This window comes from Schistocerca americana, chromosome 3, assembly GCF_021461395.2.
Source record: "Schistocerca americana isolate TAMUIC-IGC-003095 chromosome 3, iqSchAmer2.1, whole genome shotgun sequence".
Classification (NCBI taxonomy): Eukaryota; Metazoa; Arthropoda; class Insecta; order Orthoptera; family Acrididae; genus Schistocerca; species Schistocerca americana.
This window is the reverse complement of record NC_060121.1, coordinates 128,315,524-128,340,615: the sequence shown is the minus strand read 5'-3', so window position 1 is coordinate 128,340,615 and position 25,092 is coordinate 128,315,524. Positions and strand designations below refer to the sequence as shown.

Sequence of the window (25,092 nt, the reverse complement as noted above, 5' to 3'; positions counted from 1 at the left end):
CGTGTATTTTGCTAACTGAAAATTATAAGTAACTCATTGTTATGGTAGAAAATCATTTAAATACTGATAATATGTATAGAAAAAGTTAAAATATAAATTTTTCACATAATGCACATGATAGACAACACAATATAAAATAAAATTCAGCAGGATTCTCAGATTCTGATATTCGAGCCTCTAAATATCCTGATTTGTATCAGGCATATTTCAGTACACTGGAAAGCCTTGGCAGAAAGAACTGATTATGTACTAGTGGCTTCAGCTTCATTATATCATATCTCAAGTGGAGATTGATACCGTAATCAGTCAGCAGACCTAGATCTGAAAACCTTCTCACGATGTTTTTCCAACATCAAATGCCATTTATAGCCAGCGGATGCACACGTCACATCCCGCCTTTTGGTTCAAATGGCTCTGAGCACTATGGGACTTAACTACTGTGGTCATCAGTCCCCTAGAACTTAGAACTACTTAAACCTAACTAACCTAAGGACATCACACACATCCATGCCCGAGGCAGGATTCGAACCTGCGACCGTAGCAGTCGTGCGGTTCCGGACTGCGCGCCTGGAACCGCTAGACCACCGCGGCCGGACCCGCCTTTTGGGATCACCAGATAAACAAGATCCTTATCAGGTACGAGGTTCAAAACGGTTCTTTTACATTGACGCGCTCAAGAATCTTACAATAGTACCGATGTGTCTCCCAGACTGGGAGAGAAAACTTCTGTCAAATAGTCAGACGGGAGTTCACCATTTGTCGATGCTGACACAAGAACATTTAGGACTTCAAAAAGAGATTCTCAAATTCTAGGTCCAAACTCTCCATTAGTTTCCTTGAAAACTAAGAAAAGGGCGTGGTCCTGTGAAAAACTTTTATTTGAAACACATTTTTACATATCATAGGTTCGAAGATATTCACACTAAACGTAATGTGTTGAATTACCTTATGGGATGTGTTTTATCCATTAAAAGCGAAATTAGACAAAAACCAAAAAGTGTGTATCGCAGTATTTTAATATTCCACATACTCGCTAAGTTTCATCAACGTCTTTTATTAACATCTGCGAATGTTGTCTTGTAAGACCATCCTCTTCCATAAGCTGTCGCGTGCTTGTAAGATCCCAAAAAGACTCAGTAGTAGAGTGTTAAAATTTGTAGTAATTGCAAGCAGTAACATTTCTGCCTCGGTATTTCCCGTATGGCTTTCCAAACGGTCGGTTATAGGAAACAATAAACTTTTTCCCTTGATGGGCAATGTACCTGCTAAAGATTATCGTTATCCATGTTGTCGATGCGGATTGGAAGTTCATTCGGTTTTTAAGGAGGTAAAATTTCTCACAGGTAATAGCGTCGTCTGGGAAAAGCTCTGTTAAAACTCGATAGTAGTGTAACGCACAAAACACGAAAAGCTTTTCTTGTTGCATATACATTAAATTAGTATAAATTACACTGGTCTCCAAAATTAAAGCAACAAACGGAAATTTTGCAAAGTTGCGTTTATTTTACCACAAAACAGTGTAAACCGCTGACAATAAAGTAGATACAATGCAAAGAACACAAAAACAATATGCATCACGGTAGACAAAAACGTTCTTCCTTTATTCCAACTTAACAGATTTGCATACACATTCCGCCAGCTGGTTAATGTTCTCAGAATGTGGTGTTATCATGTGTGGCTGCAGTACAGGCCTGACAACAATGGGGTATGCTGTGAGTGACGTCAGCAGTCTCATGTTGAGGCAATAACGCCCATTTTCCTTGGAGAGCTGCTGGCAAGTCTTGCAGAGTGGTTGATGGATGCTGCTAGTTCGCCCCAGACATGCTCTATGTGACTGAAATCGAAAGAGCGAACAGATCACGCCATGCGTGCAACATCTTCCGTTTGCAAGAAAACATCAACCGCTCTTGCTCTTTGAGGTCCATCATTATTGTCCATCAATATGAAGTCTGGGCCCACAGCACCTCTAAACAACTGCACTTGAGATCCCAAGATCTCATCGTGATATCTGACAGCTGTTAAACCTTGCCGATTCACCCACAGAATTTCATGAAGACGTGTTCATGTTGTCAATATAATCCTTGCCCACAACATTAGAGATCGTCCTCGATATCGGTCTCTTTCCATAATGTTTGGGTCCCAAAATCGTGTTCCACGTCCCTCCAGATGCGAATGCGACGAGAATCACTCTCCATACCAAATCGGGACTCACCTGTGAAAAGAACATTGGCGCACTGTTCGACTGCACAGGTGGTATGTTGACGACTCCACTTCAGACGTTGCCTTCTGTGAAGACGTATGAGAGGTACACATACAGCATGTCTCCAACAATGAAGGCCACTTTGCCGAAGCCTTCTGTGTACCGTTTGTCTCGATACAACACGTCCAGCGGATGCTGCGAGGTCTGATTCCAGTTGCCGTGCAGTACTAAGGCAGTACCGTCTTGCCCTTGTGGCCAAATAACTGTCCTCTCCTTTCTCTTTGATATCACGCGTGGTTGGCCCTGTCCAGGTCTTAATTATATTGTTCTGGTCTCTATAAGTTGTCACCCCCATCCTTCGGATCACATCAGTTTGCCAGTTTTTCGCATGACCCTCCACCGCAGAGAGTGTGGTAGGCGTCTTCTTTGTGCCATACCGCTCCATCTGTGACTGTGTACACACCGATTGTGGATGTGGGACTTCCTGGCAAACACTACCCCGTTTGATAAGTGCCCTTACGTCATCGTTGACGTGGTTGTCCGTTGACCGGAATGGCCATCTTCCATGCAGAACACGATCGTACGGACATCTGTTGCCTGATTATACCGCGAATCAGACACAACACGGGGAAATAGCGGTTTGTCGCTTTAATTTTTGGACGCAAATATAGTATAGAGACATACATTGGCTGTTGCTGCGAAACTTCTATAACTGTAAGAAATTAAATACTTTGTCTCTGAAGGTCTCATCAAATACCCGTTATACATAATGATTATTTCTACTTCCAGAAAAGCATTGCCAACTTTACAGAAGTTGACATATCAGCGTCGTACAAGTTTCTGAGAACAGGCGCAACCTGGGACTGGATGACGATGGCTCATTTTACAGCAACCGATAACATATATTCGTGGAAGGAACAGTTCCGTGGTGTTTGTGAGAGCGACCTGAGTGCTCCAGAGATGGTGGAATTCATAAAGTACGTAGTTGCTCTGTGTGTCTTACTACTTCTCAGTCTTCTATTCTTCCTCTTTCCTCTCCACCTCCAGCATCTTCTGCTTCTACATTCAACAAATTCTGCTGCCAACAGTAGCACACGCATGCTTTGGGTGTTTAACTTTCAGCTATGCTTATGACATCCAGTTTTTTAATAGCATATTGAAATTTCACGGAGCACACAATTATAGTTTTTAACATGCCGGCCGTTGTGGCCGAGCGGTTCTAGGCGCTACAGTCTGGAACTGCGCGACCGCTACGGTCAGAGGTTCGAATCCTGCCTCGGGCATGGATGTGTGTGATGCCCTTTGGTTAGTTAGGTTTAAGTAGTTCTCCATTCTAGGGGACTGATAACCTCAGTTATGTCCCATAGTGCTCAGAACCATTTGAACCATTTTAACATGAAAACAAAAAAGTTAAAAGTTTTTAAAATTGTTAAAAACTGTTTGTTGCCTTTTTAAACATGAAGTTAATGGTTTTCATTACGATGAGAACGAACCACGTTAGTTTGCTGCACTAAGTTGCAGAATGTTGTGAGTCTCGATCGATACGAGAACAAGTGCAACCTCCGGGAGGTGCGACGCCTCGCGCTTAAACATCTCCATGGTCTCAGCCACTAGTTTCAAGGTCTCTTGCCCTTGAGCCCACGCGCTAGAGCGGCAGTCGTTATTGCTGGGTCATCAGGCGTAGTAGCTCGAGAGCTTCCGGTCGCAGAAAGGCAGGCAGTGTACGATCGCACGTAGCAAGGCTAATGTTAGCGCACACGGAATGTTGTCAACGGTTCATGAAAGTTGAAGTTTTATTCTAATATCGTGGTATTGCTTTTATTATTTTGATTCAGTAATATTATTTGACAAATGATAAAGCAGTAGTAGAATCTTAATCCATTGCACACTACGTAGTTGCCCCAAGCGATCACTAAATAATACTAGTGACGAAACATAGTGACGATGTTGTGAGGGGTTCACTGGAAACGTAATTTATGGGCTGATATGCAGGAGATGTAGTGTGACACAGTGAATAGTAGCGCTCTTTGGATTTCGGTTAGACGTGAGTGCGATGGAGACTGGACCATAGTCATGGAAGCAGAGAAAAGGATAGGACAGGATATAAGGAGGGAATCCAACATTAGAAATGATGGTAAGGTGTGAATTATCTGTAACAGGAAATATAAGTGTTAGGTCGGATTTCGTCGTCTGGGGGAGAGAGAGGTGTGGAGGTGGGAAGCTTGGACGTGAATTTGCTGGTATTGTGGCATCTCGTGATTGGTAACTAGTAGGCAAATGATAGGATATTTGAGTAACACTTCTGGAGAGATACCGTTTATATTCCAACCTCTATTTTTATATTCTCACCTTTAACCACCAACGCAGCGATCCCAACGATGAGTTAAAAAATAAATAGTACGATGGTTTGAAGCATCATATTTACATATCAAGAAAACTATAGCAAAAAAAACCTACCTGATTCGGCACTTTTGATTTAGAAAGCTGAGTTACAATATTGCGAATCACGCAGAAACTTACCTTGCATCGCGTTGGCATTCCATAGCTTGTTACGAAGATCCCATATGAATTGTTCTTTTGGCCTTTGGTAATATTCCGAACTGTGAAAATCTAGCTTCATTCGGATTTACGTGCAAAAACGCGTTTATTGTGAAACTTTTTACGTGCAAAAAACACCTTTTTCTGTAAGGTTTTTGAAGCGCTTCACTCCTATACTTTAAACTCGTACGAATCGGTTCAAACGTTGCTCGAAGATAGATAAATGGATAAAGTCAGAACGAAATTTTTTGTACCCAATATTCCTCATCAAATGTCGAGTGACGATTAACATGGAGCTAAATATAGCATATAAAATTCGTTCTAACATGAATGAGTGGAGGCGGTTTAAAGTGAATCAAATAAATAAAAAATGCATTCCTATGATAAAATTTAAAACTCGCTTTCAAAAATTTAGCTTCATTCGGATTTTACGTGCAACACACAAGTTTTTTGAGTGTTTTTACATGCACCAATTCTGGGTTCCAGACGTGTGCGAATCAGTTCAACTTTAAAAGTAGACAAGCAACATGTTATTAACGGTCGTCTTGTTTTGTGAAAGCTTCATTCGGTAACCTGCACCGGATCAGTCGTCGCCCGGCTCAACAGAAATCTACTTCCTTTGCCAAGCAATGGTGGTCTAGTGTCAGAACTATGATACAGTAAAAGTTGGGAACCAGAATGAAGAATTCTCCTATGATAGCGCAAAAAAAAGGCGAATACGTTCTGGGCAGAGTGGGATGTAAAAGGAGGGAACCAGCTTTTAGACGTTTCTCGCTGTTTTAAAGACATCTAAATCAAAACACCTTGACATATTCGGGCCTTTTTTAATTCCCAGAACAGTGAGCTCTCATTGCTGCAAGGTGTTGGCACACCTCAATCTTGCAATTTGTAGGCTGAAGTCCCTGATACTCTGCGCAGATTCCAGCCATAGTAAACAATCTATAATATCATATGGCTGAAGAGCAGACATGTAATAGCTACAATAGTTTTCCAGGGGTGATATCATTTCTGGGGGTGGACTTGCTCGTTGGTAGGACGCTAAAACAATTTTCTAATTTCTGTGTGGGAGGGGCGGTTGGTTTTTTTTTTTTTTTCCTCTCCAGAGAAGACCGTCCCCCCCCCCCCCCCAGACCCACACCCTGTTACATGTATGGTAAGGGGTGTAAGAACACATAGAGACAACACACCCACAATAGGAAGTATACGAATGCCTGGGGGTTTATCTATAGTAGGAAGCATCGCGAAGTTGGAATGTGTTCGACCTAAACTTTGACATGTGTCATCGGAATGAAATTTTCTCCCTGCAGCGGAGTGTGCGCTGATAAAACTTCCTGGCTGATTAAGACCATACGATGGACCAGAACTCGAACTCTGTATCTTTGCTTCTGACAGGCAAGTGCTCTTCCAGCTGAGCTCCGCAAGTTTTACAGTAGAACTTCTGTGAGGTTTGGAAGGTAGGAGACGAGGTACTGGGAGAAGCGGATCGTGAGACGAGCTTGGTTAGCTCAGTTGGCCCTCCCACCGAAATTCGTAGAAGGCTTGCTTATGTCGGTCACCAAGCCGTCGGGAGGTCGGGGAGTTGGACATGATCAGGCGTTGAACGTGTTAAATTGTGACTTCAAGATTTTTAGCCGGATCTTGCTGCTCGCCTTCGGCACTTCATCCGTCAAGTCATCGCTCTGGTGGTGACAGTAACATTCAGACAGCACTCAGCGATTACCTTGATGTCATAGCTCTGGCTACGACCTGCCTCAGTCGTGGTGCCTTAGTGACGGTAGACTTCGACCGCGTCTTTGATAGGGTAAGTCGTGACTTACTAGGAAACGTACTCCGACGGATGGCCTTCCACCACAGATTTATACACGTCGTCTTGCGGCTCCTCCGAGGTGCCACGTCGCGAGTACTGGTCAATGGCCGTGTGGTGGGCCCTATTACTACCTCGCGCTCGGTCCGCCAAGGATATCCGCTATCGATGCTCCTTTTCGCCACCGCCCTTGAGCCAGTTACACGGATTGAGGAGCCGTTTGACAAGGATAACAATAAGGGGGGGCATTGTTTCATCTGCCACCCGTATGCAGATGACGTGGTGGTGTTCTTTCTATCGGAGGATGAAGTAAGAGGGTTTGGATCAGTCAGTATAGGGCTGCTGCCGGCCGGGGTGGCCGAGTGCTTCTAGGCGCTACAGTCGCAGGTTCGAATCCTGCCTAGGGCATGGATGTGTGTGACGTCCTTAGGTTCGTTAGGTTTAGGTAGTTCTAAGTTATAGGGGATTGATGACCTCTGCAGTGAAGTCCCATAGTGCTCAGAGGCATTTGAACCATTTATAGGACTGCTGCAGGCTATTAATCACTGAAAACTCACAATGTAAATGTTGTTTATCATGTGTACTTCGTTTTCTAACAAATGCTACAGTGATATTCGTGTATCTGTTTTATATGTTAGTTATGCTCACTTTAATAAATGATTCAATTCAGATACCTCCCATTACCTAATTAAATATTTAAACAAACATGTACGTAGCTCATTCGTTTTGTGTCGATGAGCGCTTTCATATGGTAGGCCGATCAGTTAGTGCAAAAGCCGTTGCAGATTCCTGTAGTTAAATACTTCACTTTCAAAGACTATCTGTTCATCAGAATAACTGTCTCCTTCAGCTTTCAAATTTGATGTATCGAGCTGTGCTGTACGTTTAGTGGTTTACAGTCCACGTGAACGAATGTGGAATGCGACGACTGTCTTTGTCGTGTGACTAGGGCCTCCCGTCGGATAGACCTTTTGCCCACTACAAGTCTTTCGATTTGACGCCACCTCGGCGACTTGCGCGTCGGTGGGGGTCAGAATGGTGGCGACTCGAGACGTACGAGAAAGCGGTGGCGCGTTACGTCACTGCACGTGACACAGCAGGTCTTAAGAGTGCCAACAGCCATCTCCGATGGGGAGCCAGTAAATATTTCAGACGAGTTTAAGAATTCTTGACTGCGCGTTTAAATGCATACTAGCTCTGGCAAGACCTTTTTGTGGATACCTTATCAATTAAATATTGATTTCTCGTGGGCCCTGTACGGAGCCGAGCTTTCCCGAAATGTTGGCGGACGAGCAACATTCGTTGTGATGCCTGTCTTTCTCGTGGATCGCGGTAGCAACTTTCGTGACGCCACTTCCAGACGATGGGAAGTCTGACACGAGCAAATGGGTCAGCTGCTGCCTACCTCCTTGAACTGATACCACGAACGAGCATACACGAACTAGCGGCCACGCGCTCAAACCAAAACGTGCAGCCCCGCAGCTCCTTCCACTCTCGTGTTACAAGGGCAAGAAACGAAGACAAACCTTCTGACTCCTGTACAGCTACGAAATCCCGTTTAATTTTTACTAGTGTACACTCAACCATATTATCCGTTCTCCACAAGCTAATTATACTGCCACAACACGTAAATTCCAGTCTTTTGTAACAGCTGAACGAGATGTCATAGCAAAAGTGTGGGCTTTAAACAAGATCCCTAGTCGACCAATGAATGAAATAAAAGCCATCTATCATACTTATCTGAAAACCATCAGTACGTTACGGGAGAGTTAGAAAACAAGCATTAGAAATGGATAACATGTTATTCATTTAATCCGTCCAGTCTCCACGTATTTATGAAGTACTAGGCGTGGTTTTAAAGTGACTACTATTTTGAAATTTAAAAAAAAAAAGGCGTGCTAAGATATCTCAATTTTATGTTTACATCAAAACCTGTACCTTAATCTACGCACTGACGCCATTACAGTCTGATTCTTCCTTGTTTACGTTGTGTAATGAGTGTTTAAGATGCCTCCGATAGTCGTTGAGTCCCGGCGACTGCGAAGTACGGGCTGTTATAAGATTTCTTAGTGCTAAAGGCCTAAAAGCGATCGATATTCATCATGAGATCTGTGCAGTTTAAGGAGAAAACATTGAGTGATGAAATGGTAAGAAAGTAGGTGAGAGCAAATAAAGATGGCCGCACAAATGTGCATGATGAACAACGGAGTGGGCGTCCTTCGGTCACTAATGAAAATTTGGTGCAGGAAGTGGACAATAAGGTGAGAGAAAACAGACGCTTTACGATTTCCTCCTTGCGGGATGACTTTCCTAATGTTTCTCGTAGTGTTTTGTATGGCATTGTGACCGAGCACTTGAATTACCGAAGCTCGTTTAGACAGTGCATTGACTTTCCTTGAGCGGTACCACAACGACGGTGATGATTTCTTTAGCCAAATTGTTACGGGCGATGAAATATGAGTGGCCTACGTCACACCAGAATCAAAGCAACAGTTCATGGAAGTAGAGCGAGGGCATCGTTTTGCTGCAAGACAATCCCCGTCCGCATGTGGTGAATCATTCCAAAGATCTCATTACATCTTTCCGATGGGAAACTCTAGATCATCCTCCGTACAGCCCCGATCTTGCGCCCATTGACTACGATTTGTTCCCGCACTTGAAGAAACACCTGGGCGGTCAGCGTCTTCAAGACGATGACGAAGTCAAAACAATGGTGATGCAGTGGTTAACAAGTGAGGCGACAGACTTCTATGAGGCGGGTATTCAAAAACTGGTTCAACGCTAAGACAAGTGCCTCAGTATTGACGGAAATTATGTAGAAAAGTAGATAAAGGTATATGCTTTCATGTAAAAAAAATTGTGATATCTTAGCTCGCCTTTTTTTAATTTCGAAACGGCACTTACTTAAAAAACAGCGCCCCATATCTTTCTGTACAATCTCCAGGCAGCAATGAAGTCCCAGTCATTATTTGTCTTCTGTCATGGAAGTTCTGCTGTTTGTTCAAAATGGTTCAAATGGCTCTGAGCACTATGCGACTTAACTACTGAGGTCATCAGGCGCCTAGAACTTAGAACTAATTAAACCTAACTAACTAAGGATATCACACACATCCATACCCAAGGCAGGATTCGAACCTGCGACCGTAGCGGTCGCTCGGCTCCAGACTGTAGCGCCTAGAACCGCACGGCCACTCCGGCCGGCTTGCTGTTTGCCGTAAGCCACATATTGTACCATTTAGATTAATGCAGTATTTCTTGAACGACTTCAGGTAGCAATAGCACTCAACACGCAAATTTGTTGCAGGTCACCTCCAAAATTCGACCTGGTAATTTTGGAACGATTGCTGTCGCCGTGCTTCTACGGTTTGGTTCATAAAGTGGGCTCGCCGCCTCTTGTCGGGTACATTAGCATAAACGCAGGCATACCCAGCCTCTGGACCGATGGAAACCCCAGCAATCCCGCTTACATTCCAAGCTTTATGGTGCCCTTTTCACACCACATGTCATTCTGGGAGAGGCTTTACATGACATGGGTATGGCTCTACACGAACTATCGCTACTTCTACGTAATGATGCCGCACCAAGAAGAAATCAAGAGAAAATATTTCGGGCCTGACGTTCCATCAGTTTATGAAACTGAAAAAAATTTCAGTTTGATGCTTATGAATAACCATTTCAGTATAAACTACCCTCGACCGTACCTGCCGCACATGATAGAACTGACTGGACTACATGTGGAACCAAACCCAGCACCTCTTCCTAAGGTAACTACGCTTTCTTCTGTCGTTACATTAGTACAAATCACTTTGACACCACCTGACTTATAAAAATAACAAAATTATCACTAATTTTGAAGTGCAGTGTGTAATTTTAAAAGACAACCATAATAACATTACATACATACCCAAAAACATAACACCATCAACAAATGAATTCCTCAAAAGTGTATCGAAATGCAGAACAACAAGGTACAACTTTCTCCAGGACATGTTGTTGTTGTGGTCTTCAGTCCTGAGACTGGTTTGATGCAGCTCTCCATGCTACTCTAGCCTGTGCAAGCTTTTTCATCTCCCAGTACCTACTGCAACCTACATCTTTCTGAATCTGCTTAGTGTATTCATCTCTTGGTCTCCCCCTATGATTTTTACCCTCCACGCTGCCCTCCAATACTAAATTGGTGATCCCTTGATGCCTCAGAATATGTCCTACCAACCGATCCCTTCTTCTGGTCAAGTTGTGCCACAAACTTCTCTTCTCCCCAATCCTATTCGATACTTCCTCATTAGTTATGTGATCTACCCATCTAATCTTCAGCATTCTTCTATAGCACCACATTTCAAAAGCTTCTATTCTCTTCTTGTCCAAACTATTTATTGTCCATGTTTCACTTCCATACATGGCGACACTCCATACAAATACTTTCAGAAATGACTTCCTGACACTTAAATCAATACTGGATGTTAACAAATTTCTCTTCTTCAGAAACGCTTTCCTTGCCATTGCCAGCCTACATTTTATATCCTCTCTACTTCGACCATCATCAGTTATTTTGCTTCCCAAATAGCAAAACTCCTTTACTACTTTAAGTGCCTCATTTCCTAATCTAATTCCCTCAGCATCACCCGACTTAATTCGACTACATTCCATTATCCTTGTTTTGCTTTTGTTGATGTTCATCTTATATCCTCCTTTCAAGACACTGTCCATTCCATTCAACTGCTCTTCCAAGTCCTTTGCTGTCTCTGACAGAATTACAATGTCATCAGCGAACCTCAAAGTTTTTATTTCTTCTCCATGAATTTTAATACCTACTCCGAATTTTTCTTTTGTTTCCTTTACTGCTTGCTCAATATACAGATTGAACAACATCGGGGAGAGGCTACAACCCTGTCTCACTCCCTTCCCAACCACTGCTTCCCTTTCATGTCCCTCGACTCTTATAACTGCCATCTGGTTTCTGTACAAATTGTAAATAGCCTTTCGCTCCCTGTATTTTACCCCTGCCACCTTTAGAATTTGAAAGAGAGTATTCCAGTCAACATTGTCAAAAGCTTTCTCTAAGTCTACAAATGCTAGAAACGTAGGTTTGCCTTTCCTTAATCTTTCTTCTAAGATAAGTCGTAAGGTCAGTATTGCCTCACGTGTTCCAGTGTTTCTACGGAATCCAAACTGATCTTCCCCGAGGTTGGCTTCTACTAGTTTTTCCATTCGTCTGTAAAGAATTCGTGTTAGTATTTTGCAGCTGTGACTTATTAAGCTGATAGTTCGGTAATTTTCACATCTGTCAACACCTGCTTTCTTTGGGATTGGAATTATTATATTCTTCTTGAAGTCTGAGGGTATTTCGCCTGTTTCATACATCTTGCTCACCAGATGGTAGAGTTTTCTCAGGACTGGCTCTCCCACGGCCGTCAGTAGTTCCAATGGAATATTGTCTATTCCGGGGGCCTTGTTTCGACTCAGGTCTTTCAGTGCTCTGTCAAACTCTTCACGCAGTATCATATCTCCCATTTCATCTTCATCTACATCCTCTTCCATTTCCATAATATTGTCCTCAAGTACATCGCCCTTGTATAGACCCTCTATATACTCCTTCCACCTTTCTGCTTTCCCTTCTTTGCTTAGAACTGGGTTTCCATCTGAGCTCTTGATCTTCATACAAGTCGTTCTCTTATCTCCAAAGGTCTCTTTAATTTTCCTGTAGGCGGTATCTATCTTACCCCTAGTGAGATAGGCCTCTACATCCTTACATTTGTCCTCTAGCCATCCCTGCTTAGCCATTTTGCACTTCCTGTCGATCTCATTTTTGAGACGTTTGTATTCCTTTTTGCCTGCTTCATTTACTGCATTTTTATATTTTCTCCTTTCATCAATTAAATTCAATATTTCTTCTGTTACCCAAGGATTTCTACTAGCCCTCGTCTTTTTACCTACTTGATCCTCTGCTGCCTTCACTACTTCATCCCTCAAAGCTACCCATTCTTCTTCTACTGTATTTATTTCCCCCATTCCTGTCAATTGCTCCCTTATGCTCTCCCTGAATCTCTGTACAACCTCTGGTTCTTTTAGTTTATCCAGGTCCCATCTCCTTAAATTCCCACCTTTTTGCAGTTTCTTCAGTTTTAATCTACAGGTCATAACCAATAGATTGTGGTCAGAGTCCACATCTGCCCCTGGAAATGTCTTACAATTTAAAACCTGGTTCCTAAATCTCTGTCTTACCATTATATAATCTATCTGATACCTTTTAGTATCTCCAGGGTTCTTCCATGTATACAACCTTCTTTCATGATTCTTAAACCAAGTGTTAGTTATGATTATGTTGTGCTCTGTGCAAAATTCTACAAGGCGGCTCCCTCTTTCATTTCTGTCCCCCAATCCATATTCACCTACTATGTTTCCTTCTCTCCCTTGTCCTACACTCGAATTCCAGTCACCCATGACTATTAAATTTTCGTCTCCCTTCACTATCTGAATAATTTCTTTTATTTCATCATACATTTCTTCAATTTCTTCGTCATCTGCAGAGCTAGTTGGCATATAAACTTGTACTACTGTAGTAGGTGTGGGCGTCGTATCTATCTTTGCCACAATAATGCGTTCACTATGCTGTTTGTAGTAGCTTACCCGCATTCCTATTTTCCTATTCATTATTAAGCCTACTCCTGCATTACCCCTATTTGATTTTGTGTTTATAACCCTGTAGTCACCTGACCAGAAGTCTTGTTCCTCCTGCCACCGAACTTCACTAATTCCCACTATATCTAACTTCAACCTATCCATTTCCCTTTTTAAATTTTCTAACCTACCTGCCCGATTAAGGGATCTGACATTCCACGCTCCGATCCGTAGAACGCCAGTTTTCTTTCTCCTGATAACGACATCCTCTTGAGTAGTCCCCGCCCGGAGATCCGAATGGGGGACTATTTTACCTCCGGAATATTTTACCCAAGAGGACGCCATCATCATGTAATCATACAGTAAAGCTGCATGCCCTCGGGAAAAATTACGGCTGTAGTTTCCCCTTGCTTTCAGCCGTTCGCAGTACCAGCACAGCAAGGCCGTTTTGGTTATTGTTACAAGGCCAGATCAGTCAATCATCCAGACTGTTGCCCTTGCAACTACTGAAAAGGCTGCTGCCCCTCTTCAGGAACCACACGTTTGTCTGGCCTCTCAACAGATACCCCTCCGTTGTGGTTGCACCTACGGTACGGCTATCTGTATCGCTGAGGCACGCAAGCCTCCCCACCAACGGCAAGGTCCATGGTTCATGGGGAGGCTCCAGGACATGTAGTTATGGAAAACCTCGAAACAAGATACATAACAAAATTCGATAACGAAACTATAAAGAAGACGGAAGGTAGGAAGGTGAGTATCTAATGTACAGTCGACGTCGAGCTTGTTAAAGATGGAATGAACGCGAGCTCGAATTGTGGAGGGAAGGGAAAGGATGTCGGCAGTGTACTTTTGAAAGTAAACATCCTGGTAATAGCGTAAAGCGATTTATGAAATTCACAGCATCTTGACGCTAATTTGAATCTCCATCAACGAGAATGGGAGTCCACTGTCTTAACCACAGCACCACCCCGCTCAGTAGCTGGGAAAATCACTTTCGAGAAAAGAAAATTGTTCATTAGGAATATGCATACTATGATCACATGTGCATGATAGCAGGTGTGTCATGCTTTGTACGGGGAGTTTCAAGAGCTCTATTGGTAGTCCATTACAATTCTCAACAAGGACTGTGTACAGGTCCTTGAATGGTCCTCAGAGACAGGTTAAGGACTAAATTTCCACTCCGAGGCTTCCTCTGCAGGATTCATATTAGGTGACCTCTCTGACGAATTTTACAAGGACTTCACCCACTGGAGCAGCTCCATCCAGATAGGCGCTATCGGTATCAAACAGGGAGTCTTGTACCTTTACGACATCAGAAAATATGGACGTCGTTGCAGTACTTCGTCAGTACCTCTCAGCCCACTCTGACCACCATGAGCCCCTCTAAGTTCATCTGATATGGTGCCTCCCTAACCACTGGATCCCATCACCACCAAACAGACTCATTTTCAGTCTTTTCTTGTTATTATATCGACAACTTATGCCGATAATTATTCTGAAAACTGAAGTCGGGCTCAACTAAAACAAGCATACTGCTTCACCTAAGCGTACTCCATAATAAATGGGACCTTTCCTGTACTTGTCCGCCCCGATAGCTGAATGGTTAGCGCGGCGGTCTGTCACACGAAGGGGCTCGAGTTCGATTCCCGGCTGGGTCGGAGATTTTCTCCGCTCAGGGACTGGGTGTTGTGTTGTCCTCATTATCATATCATCGTCAGTGGAAGGCAACGGGAAACCACCACTGGAATCCCTTCCCTAGACGCTCGTGCTGTGGACCTCTTTGACGAGGCAGAACACAAAAGTTTAAGTTCCTGTACTTCGGCATGCAGAACACGCACTACTGGACACCTGGCGCACTTATCAGCTGCTCTGAACTTCTGGCGCATAGTTTCCTGGGAAACTGAAACACCTGAGACAGCTGTACGTCCTACATTCGTCGTTGGACGTCGTTGTTTACCTCAACCCAGATGTAGATGACGGTTGAGTTGTGTTACTCTCTCCGACATTCTACCGACTTATGATGAACATTTCCTGTGCCTACAAGCCATCTCTAAAGGCCGTGATAAGACACTTGGTGATACAGTGAACGCTGTGGAGTCTGCAGTCTGTACCTAATCAGATACAAGGATTTTACCCTCTCGAAATGGTCCAAATGACCACTTTTTGTCATTCCTTTCCAAACAGTGACAGGACACTAAGCTTTGCTCACGACTAAATTGAGACATGACAGAGACTTTATGGGTCATAGCGAGGCAACGCAGTGGTAAAGACACTCGGACTCTATTCAGGGCGAACATAGTTCAGCGCCTTATCCAGCCATCCAGATTTGGAAGTGATGTGATATGACGTGAATCGTCAAAGTGAATGCTAGGAGGGTTGCCCTGAAAAAGAAACTGCCAACATCCTTTCTGACCCATATCAAATCAGAGTTTGTTCTGCGTATCGCATGGCCTGATGGTTTACTGGATGTTAGGCCCTAATCTTTTGTTATGTGCATAGCCAAAGTAGAGACTACACTATTACTATACCAATGCCACATTTCCATTTCGTGGAGGAATCTGGACTGTTACAGTGAATGTTTCTTTTTCATTTGTTCTTTACAATTGGTTACTGGTGGAGTGGTATATTTGCATGATTGTATTTGCATATGGGAAAGAGTGATGCGGACGTACGTTTAGTTACGGTTTACAGCACATCTGCCTTGAAATTCCCTTGATGAACTTGAAGACCAGCTACTACAGGTGCTTACAACTCAGTGTTTGCTTTCACGATCAGGACCTACAACAGTGGCTGGATGGAGCAGAACACGGCGCCGTATACTTCAGTATGGGTTCCACTGTGATGGGCAGTTCGATGCCTGAAGATAAAAGACTGGCATTTCTCGAGGGTTTCAGAAAAATCCCACAGAGGGTGCTGTGGAAGTGGGAGGCCGACATGGACGACCTGCCGCCCAACGTCAAAGTCTCAAAGTGGCTGCCTCAGCAGTCTGTACTGGGTACGTCACCAACATCGCAAGTACCAAACTTAATTTGTATTTCTCTTTCCAGCATTTGTCTGTCTCATTTCCTGAAAATTAATCGATTTTGCAAGAATCATATGGGAACTTCCTGCAGATCTAGGCAGCAGAAACTCCCTTCTCTATTGTTCGCAATGGGTTACTACTGTCTGGGTGTATGGCTCTATTTTTGGAAATAACTGGCTCGCGTGCCTATCATGGAAAAAAGAATCATCAGCTATATTTGGTCATCTGATCCGTAGAATATCTGACCACCAATGTGCAAGCCATGACTTCCATCAAAATCCAGATGTCACCATATTGGTTAGCCACGCGGTGTTGGGCGCCTTGCCACGGTTCGCGCTGCTCCCCCCGTCGGAGGTTCGATTCCTCCCTCAGGCATGGATGTGTGTGTTGTCCTTAGCGTAACTTTCATTAAGTTAGATTAAGTAGTGCGCAAGCCTAGGGACCGATTACCACAGCAGTTTGGTCCCATAGGAACTTACCACTATGTCATCATAACCATTCCGATGAAGATCTTTCCACGATAACAGTGCTAATTCCTTCGTTTCTTGTTGACGTAAACTGAACCTGGACGGAACTTCTAACTATTGGAGTCGCTGCAAGACACTGGCGAGGTAGCAACTTAGTTTGCCACACTTAGACGTTGCAAGCGGCTCTCTGGTGACTACATTCAAAATGTACACCCCGTGACATACAGTAATAGGCTGGGGCAATGGGTGCACGCAGGGATAGTCTGAGGTGCCAAGCCATCAATGTTTTGGGTTTAGTAGCGTCCGAGAACCCATCAGAGCCATAGCAGAGCGCCTTTGCCCCAATGAAGTTAGCTATTGACTTCCCAGTCCTCTGTCCAAGCGTTCACTGGCTGGAGAAACTTACGGTACTGCTAACACACAGACGTCTCAGCAGTTAAATGCAGGAAGAGAGATACGGTCATGAGAGCACTAAAAAGAGCATAGGAGGTTCCGTGGGATAGCGCAGTGGAAATGATTGACAACTTGGGGTAATCTATATTTGACAACGGTTATGCATTCGTTTCTCGTAGTCTGTGCCTATATCCGATGTAATGCGCTTCTGGGACACTAGCTACATGTTCCTCATGGATAATGGTCGGTCTGTTAGGGCGCGTTCACACCTATGCGACAAACAGTAGCCACTTTTCGTGTGCGGCTGTAGATTACGCTGTATCATAGGAGGCACGGCGCACTGACGCGATTTTTACGAGCCCTCAAGACGGAGCGCCAATGCACTACTGTGCTGCAATCCGCAACCAAGCGTCGCGCGGTCCTTCCTATAAACACGTGTTTATCTCGGAAAGCATTGATTCATTTTAGAGCCCAAATACGGCTAACGTAGCTTAACACTTTCAACAGATTCTACAAGGGCACTTGCCATAAGGCGATTCAAAAAATACCGAACGTCCTTGCTTCTACCAATACCTAGCGTAGTGATAATGCATGCATTCAGCGTTGTACAAAGGTTTAACTACTGTAGTTCTCTTGCGCCATTCACTAATGGAGTTGGAAAGGGCAGCGAAGAGTGGGAACGATACTGGTCCGCTATGTACACTGTTCTGTCTTACATATTATTGATACATGTATACATATAGGAATTTTTTAGCAAGTTAGAAAAGTTTGATTGTTTGTGCAACTTTTATAAACTTTTTTGTTTTTTTCTTTCCAGCACATCCCAATGTCCGTGTGTTCATCACTCAGGGCGGTCTGCAGAGCTTTAACGAGGCAGCCTATCACGGAGTTCCTCTACTGGGGATTCCCATCTTCGGCGACCAGCAACATAATGTAGCGAAAATGGTCGACGCTGGTGTTGGCATAGAGCTCAAATTGTGGGACGTCACAAAAGACACGATTTCGGACGGTATTCGAACGATTATTAAGGATAAAAGGTACAAAATACTATGTGTGAATGAATCAGTTGTTACTAGATTCATAAGTTAATAGATATTTTATTATTTATACAAAAATGCTCCAATGAAATGGGTAGCACGAACAGGAGTTTGGACGATGCCGTTCTATACTGTACGATTTATGACTCTGACGTATGGGTAATTTTTGTTTCGAAACGACGTTACTGAACACTGCTAAATCTTCAGTGGTCTTAATGTACAGGAACTGAAGTGAAACTAACAGGCTCGATGCCTTTACATATTCTAATCGCACTGTGGACAATCAGAGTTACTGCATTGTTAAGACTAGTGAACCATTCTCAGCAGCCTATTCCTTTACTGTAGAAGAGAGGTGACTTAGGACAGTCTGCTTACAACTTCAGAACTCACCAAATAATATAGGATCTATACTGGCTAGTGGCATGACCAGATGGAATTTGTATACCACAGTATCTCCAACGTTTTCGGTTGAAACTGAAAAACAAAACTGTTTCATTGATTTTCTAACCAGTTAGCTACCCTTTTGATAATTGCAGATTGGTGGATTGGGTAACAGGAGGGCTTCCATGTCACTCATGAAGGCTGATTTTTTTAAGAGACATCAAGCGTCTCGGATAATCTCCAGTTACTCGAACACGTTTCTGTGTGATCTGTATCTACACTTTAGCTTACTCAAGATACCGATATATTCTGTACCTTATTATGAACCATATCACAAGTGTTATGTTTGATGATGTCACCTCATTTTCCCTGGAATTTATATTGTTCAGTAGGCTTGATAATACCAGAATTACATAGAAATGAAAGCCGAAAACTCTTTTGCTCTATATTACCTCATATCGTACTGAGGTGTCTGGAAATGTCCATCACCTCCTTGAATTATTATGAGCACTGCCAGTCAATATTATTTTTATAGATGTTTAAATAAAATGGATGCACATTTTAGACTTAGTTATTTGTCTTGCTTTTAAAAATATTATTTGCTCCTCAGTTTCTAGAAAACTGTCACCATCAATGCGTTGTTGATGGGAGGAACTCACTGTAAAATCTAATTACGTCTTCATTGGGTGTCCATCTTCTGTTACACAAGTTTTTGATGGTAAAGTGAGCCATGTTCCAATCATAAATACCTTCTGCACCCAAATTCCTCCCACTCATCTTCGTTTTCATATTTACTTCCCCTGCAACGACCAGACTTGCAGTGCGAATATTTAACATTAAGTCTCCATACGACTTACCAAAAATTAGCTATCTTGATTCTTCTAGTCACTGTTGCGCACTGAAGTATGGCCTGTTATCGCTTTCAGGCACTGCAGAAATGCATTGTCATCAACCTTCTTTCTTTCTTTCTACAGATTCAGCGAGAACATGAAGCGGTTGTCAGCCGTATACCGTGAGCATAAGGAAGAGAGCCTGCCTAAAGCTGTGAAGTGGATCGAGTATGTACTTCGCCACAATGGAGCCCCACATCTGCGCAGTGGTGGAAGAGACTTGGCCTGGTACCAATACCTGCTGCTAGATGTCGTTGCCTTCGTGCTGGCTGTTGTAATGGCCTTTTCTATAGCTCTCTACCACATTGCTAGCTTTCTAATCCACAAATTGTTTAAATCCAAGAAACTGAAAACGAACTGAGGACGTGTAATCTTCTGTTATACAGAAGTCTATTTGCCTACTAATTCACTGAGCATGAGCTTGAATGTCTCAAGTGGAATGTTGGAATATATACATTCACGCAGATTGGTGAAATCTTTGTCGTGTTTGTGTCTATGAAATACAACGTATAAAACTTTTAAATCTCATTTGTGTAATGTTACAAGTGGGAAAAAGTCTGTGTGTATGACTACATTGTACCTGTTATTTGAAGTACAGTTTTCGTTTGAACAGCTGGTTATAGAATTCAAAATACTGTTTTGAGTTCTGCGATTTGTACAAGTGAAGTTTAAAAATTTGGTACGTGGTATTTCATATGATACAACCACGACGAAAGTTTCATAGGTGTACATACCTATGCATATGTGGCTGGAGTCAGTCCAAACAAACACTGCTCGTAACATCTTTCATGCGACACTCAGTGTCAATGGAAAGTGCTGGCTTACTTCCCGTTACAAACAAAATAATTTTTAAGGCGGACTTCTATATGCCTATTCAAAAGAGTGGTGTCACCTTAGTTTAGTGTGATACTCTTTGATCGATACGTATGTAAAGTAAAACACGAAGAATTACCTTAGCAATGTGAGAGCTGCTGTATACAAATACAGGATACAGAAACAGCGCCAAAATGTTGTAACTTATATATGCCATTAATAAACTGTTGCACAGTTTCTTCATAATTAAATAAATCAGCAAACACGTGCCGCCCTAGTACACACTGATTGCTGCCGCCATGTTGCAATGCTGCTCAAATGGTTCAAATGGCTCTGAGCACTATGGGACTTAACTGCTGAGGTCATCAGTCCCCTAGAACTTAGAACTACATAAACCTAACTAACCTAAGGACATCACACACATCCATGCCCGAGGCAGGATTCGAACCTGCGACCGTAGCGGTCGCGCAGCTGCAGACTGTAGTGCCTATAACCGCTCGGCCACTCCGGCCGGCAACGCTGCTCAGTTGTCGCCTGGGGTACGGGTTATTCTGCGTGTCTTAATGTTCTTGTTAGTAAATATCGATGCAACGAATACCGTATTAGACCCATTTGGGACAGGTTTATCGAACGGGCACAGAAAATCCAGCTTTAAAATCATTTTTGTAGTAATGGGAAACAAACCGACGCTTTCCGTTGACCCTGGGGCACCGTACGAAATGTGTGATGAGCAATATTTGTTTGGACTGATTCCAGCTGCACATTGTAAAAACGAAAATGCAAATATCTACCGAAAAACCAGACAAAATGCGCCTGACGGCTCTTAAAAGGGGCACCACACATACGTTCTTCTATGTGGAGCACTATTTGTAAATAATATTTCATCCTCTTCAGGACACTTCATCAAATAAAAAAATTGAGAACATTTTGAAATGTGTAATTTTTTCGTGTTTTCTGAAGCTGAGTGAAATAGCTTCCCTACAAAAAAAGCAGTCGGCTTATTACTTGAATAATTTCTTAGTCTACAAACAAAGCATATGGAAAGTACTTGTAATCATATAACCTAAGAATGAGAGCAAAAAACTACTGTAGAAACCCGTTTGTCATACAATTACATTAGCAATGTGAGAGCTGCTGTATACACATAGAGGGATTAAAAAAGGAGCCAAAATGTTGTAGCTCATAAATGGCATTAATAAACTGTTACACTGTTTCTTCATAATTAAATAAATCATATTGTGTTTAACAAGTTAAGTTTACGACTTATTTTCTTGTAGTCATGATCGGTTCACTTTGGTAAAAGTCCTTTCCTTCTCATTTGCATCCTAAAAATTTTGGACTACAGCTTACATCTGTCAACAGAATATTTTTTTCTTCTTTCTTGTAATCTCACTTCCCCACCCCATATCAGCAAGGCGTTGGCTGCCAGCGAATACATTTGCCGTTCTTCTGCCACATAAGAGGGAAATTTTGAAAGACATAGTATAAAGGTTGGATGTGGTGGTTGACGAGAGAAACAGTTTGTGCAACAGAAAGACAGATCCTCAATTCCATAAGTAAAATGTAAAAAGTTGGTTCAGTGACTGATTAAAATATATACACAGATGAGTGGAAGATTAGTGTCACAAAAGAAGATATAAAAACAGATGTAGTGGCAGTTGAGCTGTGACTCCTCCTCCTCCATCATAGTGTCCACGTCGATCCGCCTGATGACGGTGGTTGGTGGATGGTGAGAAGGTTGTGGTTGCTTCGTCCTGGAGTTTATGGGAAAGGATGAAAGGTTTGCATAGGGACCAAAAATGGCACAGGGATCATCTGGAGGAGTTTGGTCTGAAATTTCGATCAGGGGATTTGATGAGGACGGAGTCATTTCTAGGGATTATCTAAGTAATGGGTATGTAAGGGATATATTTTCTGGTTTTAAGGAGGAGGGTTTTGAATTTTAGGAAGTTGAAGTCAGGACAGGAGGAAGGTATGAAGTTCTGTGGACTTAGTGGCAGATGGGTTCATGTGGCGGTCCGTGAAGTCTGGGCTTTCCGTTAGTTTAGATGCTTTTTTTTTATCAGGGGTAGGGGTAGTGTCAGTGCTGAGAGATTTGGCGGTCTTTTGTATGTTCGTATGTAAGGAAGATGTGGTGGGCACAACTGAAGGTAACAGGTGATGGGATTGTTTGGAAAGGGGTGCCACAGTCCAGGAACGATCTGGCTGAGTCTATGGTGATGTATGGTGCTGACAGTTCTGGTGTTGGTGCTGTACTTGATGCTGGTCCTCGTGCTGGATCAGAAGAGGGTGCCGCTGGGTAGGCATGTCTGGAGAGGTGAGGACTGAGAGATGGGATAGGCCTGATGAAAGGTGGAAGACTTTCAGGTGAAGATAGCAGGTGATGGGAGGGGCTTGTATAAACATTAGTCTTGATTGGAGAATGTCTGGTGGCGTTGAAGTTTCTAGTTGATGTATGGCTGACGAAGTCGGCGGCGAAGGTGACGGCAGGGGTAGCAACATCGGCAGCCACGGCAACTGTGAAACTGCGAAAAGACTGCGGCGAGATGGAGACAGCGATAGTGACGATGATGCACCGAAAAGAGTTACGACAAGTAGGCGCGCGCATACACAGTAGTAGTCTAGAAGGCAGAATAAACTGACGATAAACACGCGCATACACGGGAGAAGTCTCAAAGGCATAACGAACTACACAGATAAACATAAGTAAAACATAGGGGGGTATACTCCGTCCACCATACGAATAAACCTGATGTAAGCAATCACAAACGCGTTGATTGGTCGGAGGCCAGTCGTATCACACGTACACTGGTGTTGTTGCACTCTTGGAAGTAGGTCCTACTTATGCATGGGATACGTCATTACTAAGTTAAAAGAATAAGATATTCAAACGTATTACCAATCATCGACGTATTTCTCAATCACGTTTCAGCTATGTAGCGTTCATTTAAAAAATCGTGTACAGTCACTGTCTGTGCACTGTTGTGGTCTGATTGTCGCGCTATTAATACGCAGTATAAAAATGGCTGACGCTGCTTACTGTTCTGCAGTAGAACACGGTTAAAAAGCGTCGAGAAATAGGTTATTCTTTTTGTTTTCCATGAATTCACAGAGATAATCAGCTTTGAAGTTTTTCGGGGGACTGTATTGCATATAGTTGAGACAACCATCTACATTGTTTGTATAGCGGTATCGGTAGTGTCGTAGATTTTTAATTTACTGCAGTTCCTGGTTCGCTGGTTCAAGTTTTATTTGAGTAATTGTTTTTCTTTGAAATATCTACATCTCACAGTTGTAAAATTCATCAGTTTTTATGAATGATGGACGTCTTCTTGTTCCTGATTACATACTGCACTCGAAATTCCTGTTTTCATTTCAAATATAAATTCTTAATTATCAATACTTTATGAAAGGCTGTTAATAGAGGTTACTTAAATTACGAAAACATAAGTATCATTTTTGAAGGCAAAAAAGTAAAACATAATTCTTTATTCTATGTAGGTGAGTGGCAACAATGTTTTCGCAGTAGGAGGAGAAAACTGGTGATTGAAATTTCATGAGAAGATCCCGTCGCAACGAAAAACGCCTTTGTTTTAATGATTGCCAGTCCAATTCACGTATTATGTCAAGGACACTATCTCCCTTATTTCGCGATAATACAAAACGAGTTGCCCTTCTTTGCACTTTTTCGATATCATCCGTCAGTCCTACCTGATGCGGATTCCACACCGCACAGCAATACTCCAGAATTGGGCGGACAAGCGTGGTGTAAGCAGTCTCTTCAGTAGACCTGTTGCACCTTCTAAGTGTTCTGCCAATGAATCACAGTCTTTGGTTTGCTCTACCCACAATATTATCTGTGTGATCGTTCCAATTTAGTTTATTTGTAATTGTAATCCCTAAGTATTTATCTGAATTTACAGCCTTCAGATTTGTGTGACTTATCAAGCAATTGAAATTTAGCTGATTTATTTTAGTACTCATGTGAATAACTTCACACTTTTCTTTATTCAGGGTCAATTGCCACTTTCCGCACCATTCAGATATCTTATCTAAATCATTTTGCAAGTCGTTTTGATCATCTGATGACTTTACAAGACGGTAAATGACAGCATCATCTGCAAATAATCTAAGATGGCTACTCAGATTGTCTCCTATGTCGTTAATATAGATCAGGAACAATAGATGGCCTATAACACTTTCTTGGGGAACGCCGGATATCACTTCTGTTTTGCTCGATGACTTTCCGTCTGTTACTACGAACTGTGACCTTTCTGACAGAAAATCACGAATCCAGTCGCACAACTGAGGCGATACTCCGTAGGCACGCAGTTTAGTTAGAAGACGCTTGTGAGGAACGGTGTCGACGGCCTTCTGGAAATTTAAAAATATGGAATCAGTTTGACATGCCCTGTCAATAGCACTTGTTACTTCATGAGTATAAAGAGCTAGTTGTTTCACAGGAACGATATTTTCTGAATCCGTGCTGACTGTGTGTCAATAAATCGTTTTCTTCGAGGTACTTCATAATGTTCGAATACAGTATATGTTCCAAAACCCTAGTGCAAATGGAGGTTAGTGATATAGGCCTGCAATTCAGCTGATTACTCCTACTTCAAACATGGAAAAGAATCATTTTCACAGCATCGAGCACACCATACAAATGCTGCATTTCTTCATATGCCACTGTATAATTACAACATGAACCCAACAAAACTCATCTGGAGAAGGGATTTGGCCCGAGAAATAACAAGACTGTTAAGCTGCCAGACTAGTGGAACTAACGCACGCAGCTTTTTCACGTGATACTGCCGAATTCCTGGCGGGATATAGAACAGCACCGCATAAAAGGAGAAAATGCGGCGCCTGGTTGGCTTCGTGGATTCTGTTGTTGGTAGACTCGTTATCAACGTAGCATATAACGGTTCC

The 25,092-nt window shown here is 42.7% G+C and overlaps 1 protein-coding gene across 1 annotated transcript in view; it reads left to right on the top strand.

Annotated features, from left to right (window-relative positions):
• Window positions 1-21,394, top strand: part of LOC124605666 (UDP-glucosyltransferase 2-like) — a 50,413-nt gene extending 29,019 nt beyond the window's left edge. The window contains exons 3-7 of the mRNA XM_047137507.1: window positions 2,990-3,177; window positions 9,847-10,306; window positions 15,936-16,155; window positions 17,860-18,079; window positions 19,435-21,394. Coding sequence (XP_046993463.1) covers window positions 2,990-3,177; window positions 9,847-10,306; window positions 15,936-16,155; window positions 17,860-18,079; window positions 19,435-19,711 — 1,365 coding nt within the window. The 3' untranslated portion in view covers window positions 19,712-21,394. The remainder of the gene's footprint in view (window positions 1-2,989; window positions 3,178-9,846; window positions 10,307-15,935; window positions 16,156-17,859; window positions 18,080-19,434) is intronic.
• The last annotated feature ends 3,698 nt before the right edge of the window (window positions 21,395-25,092 follow it).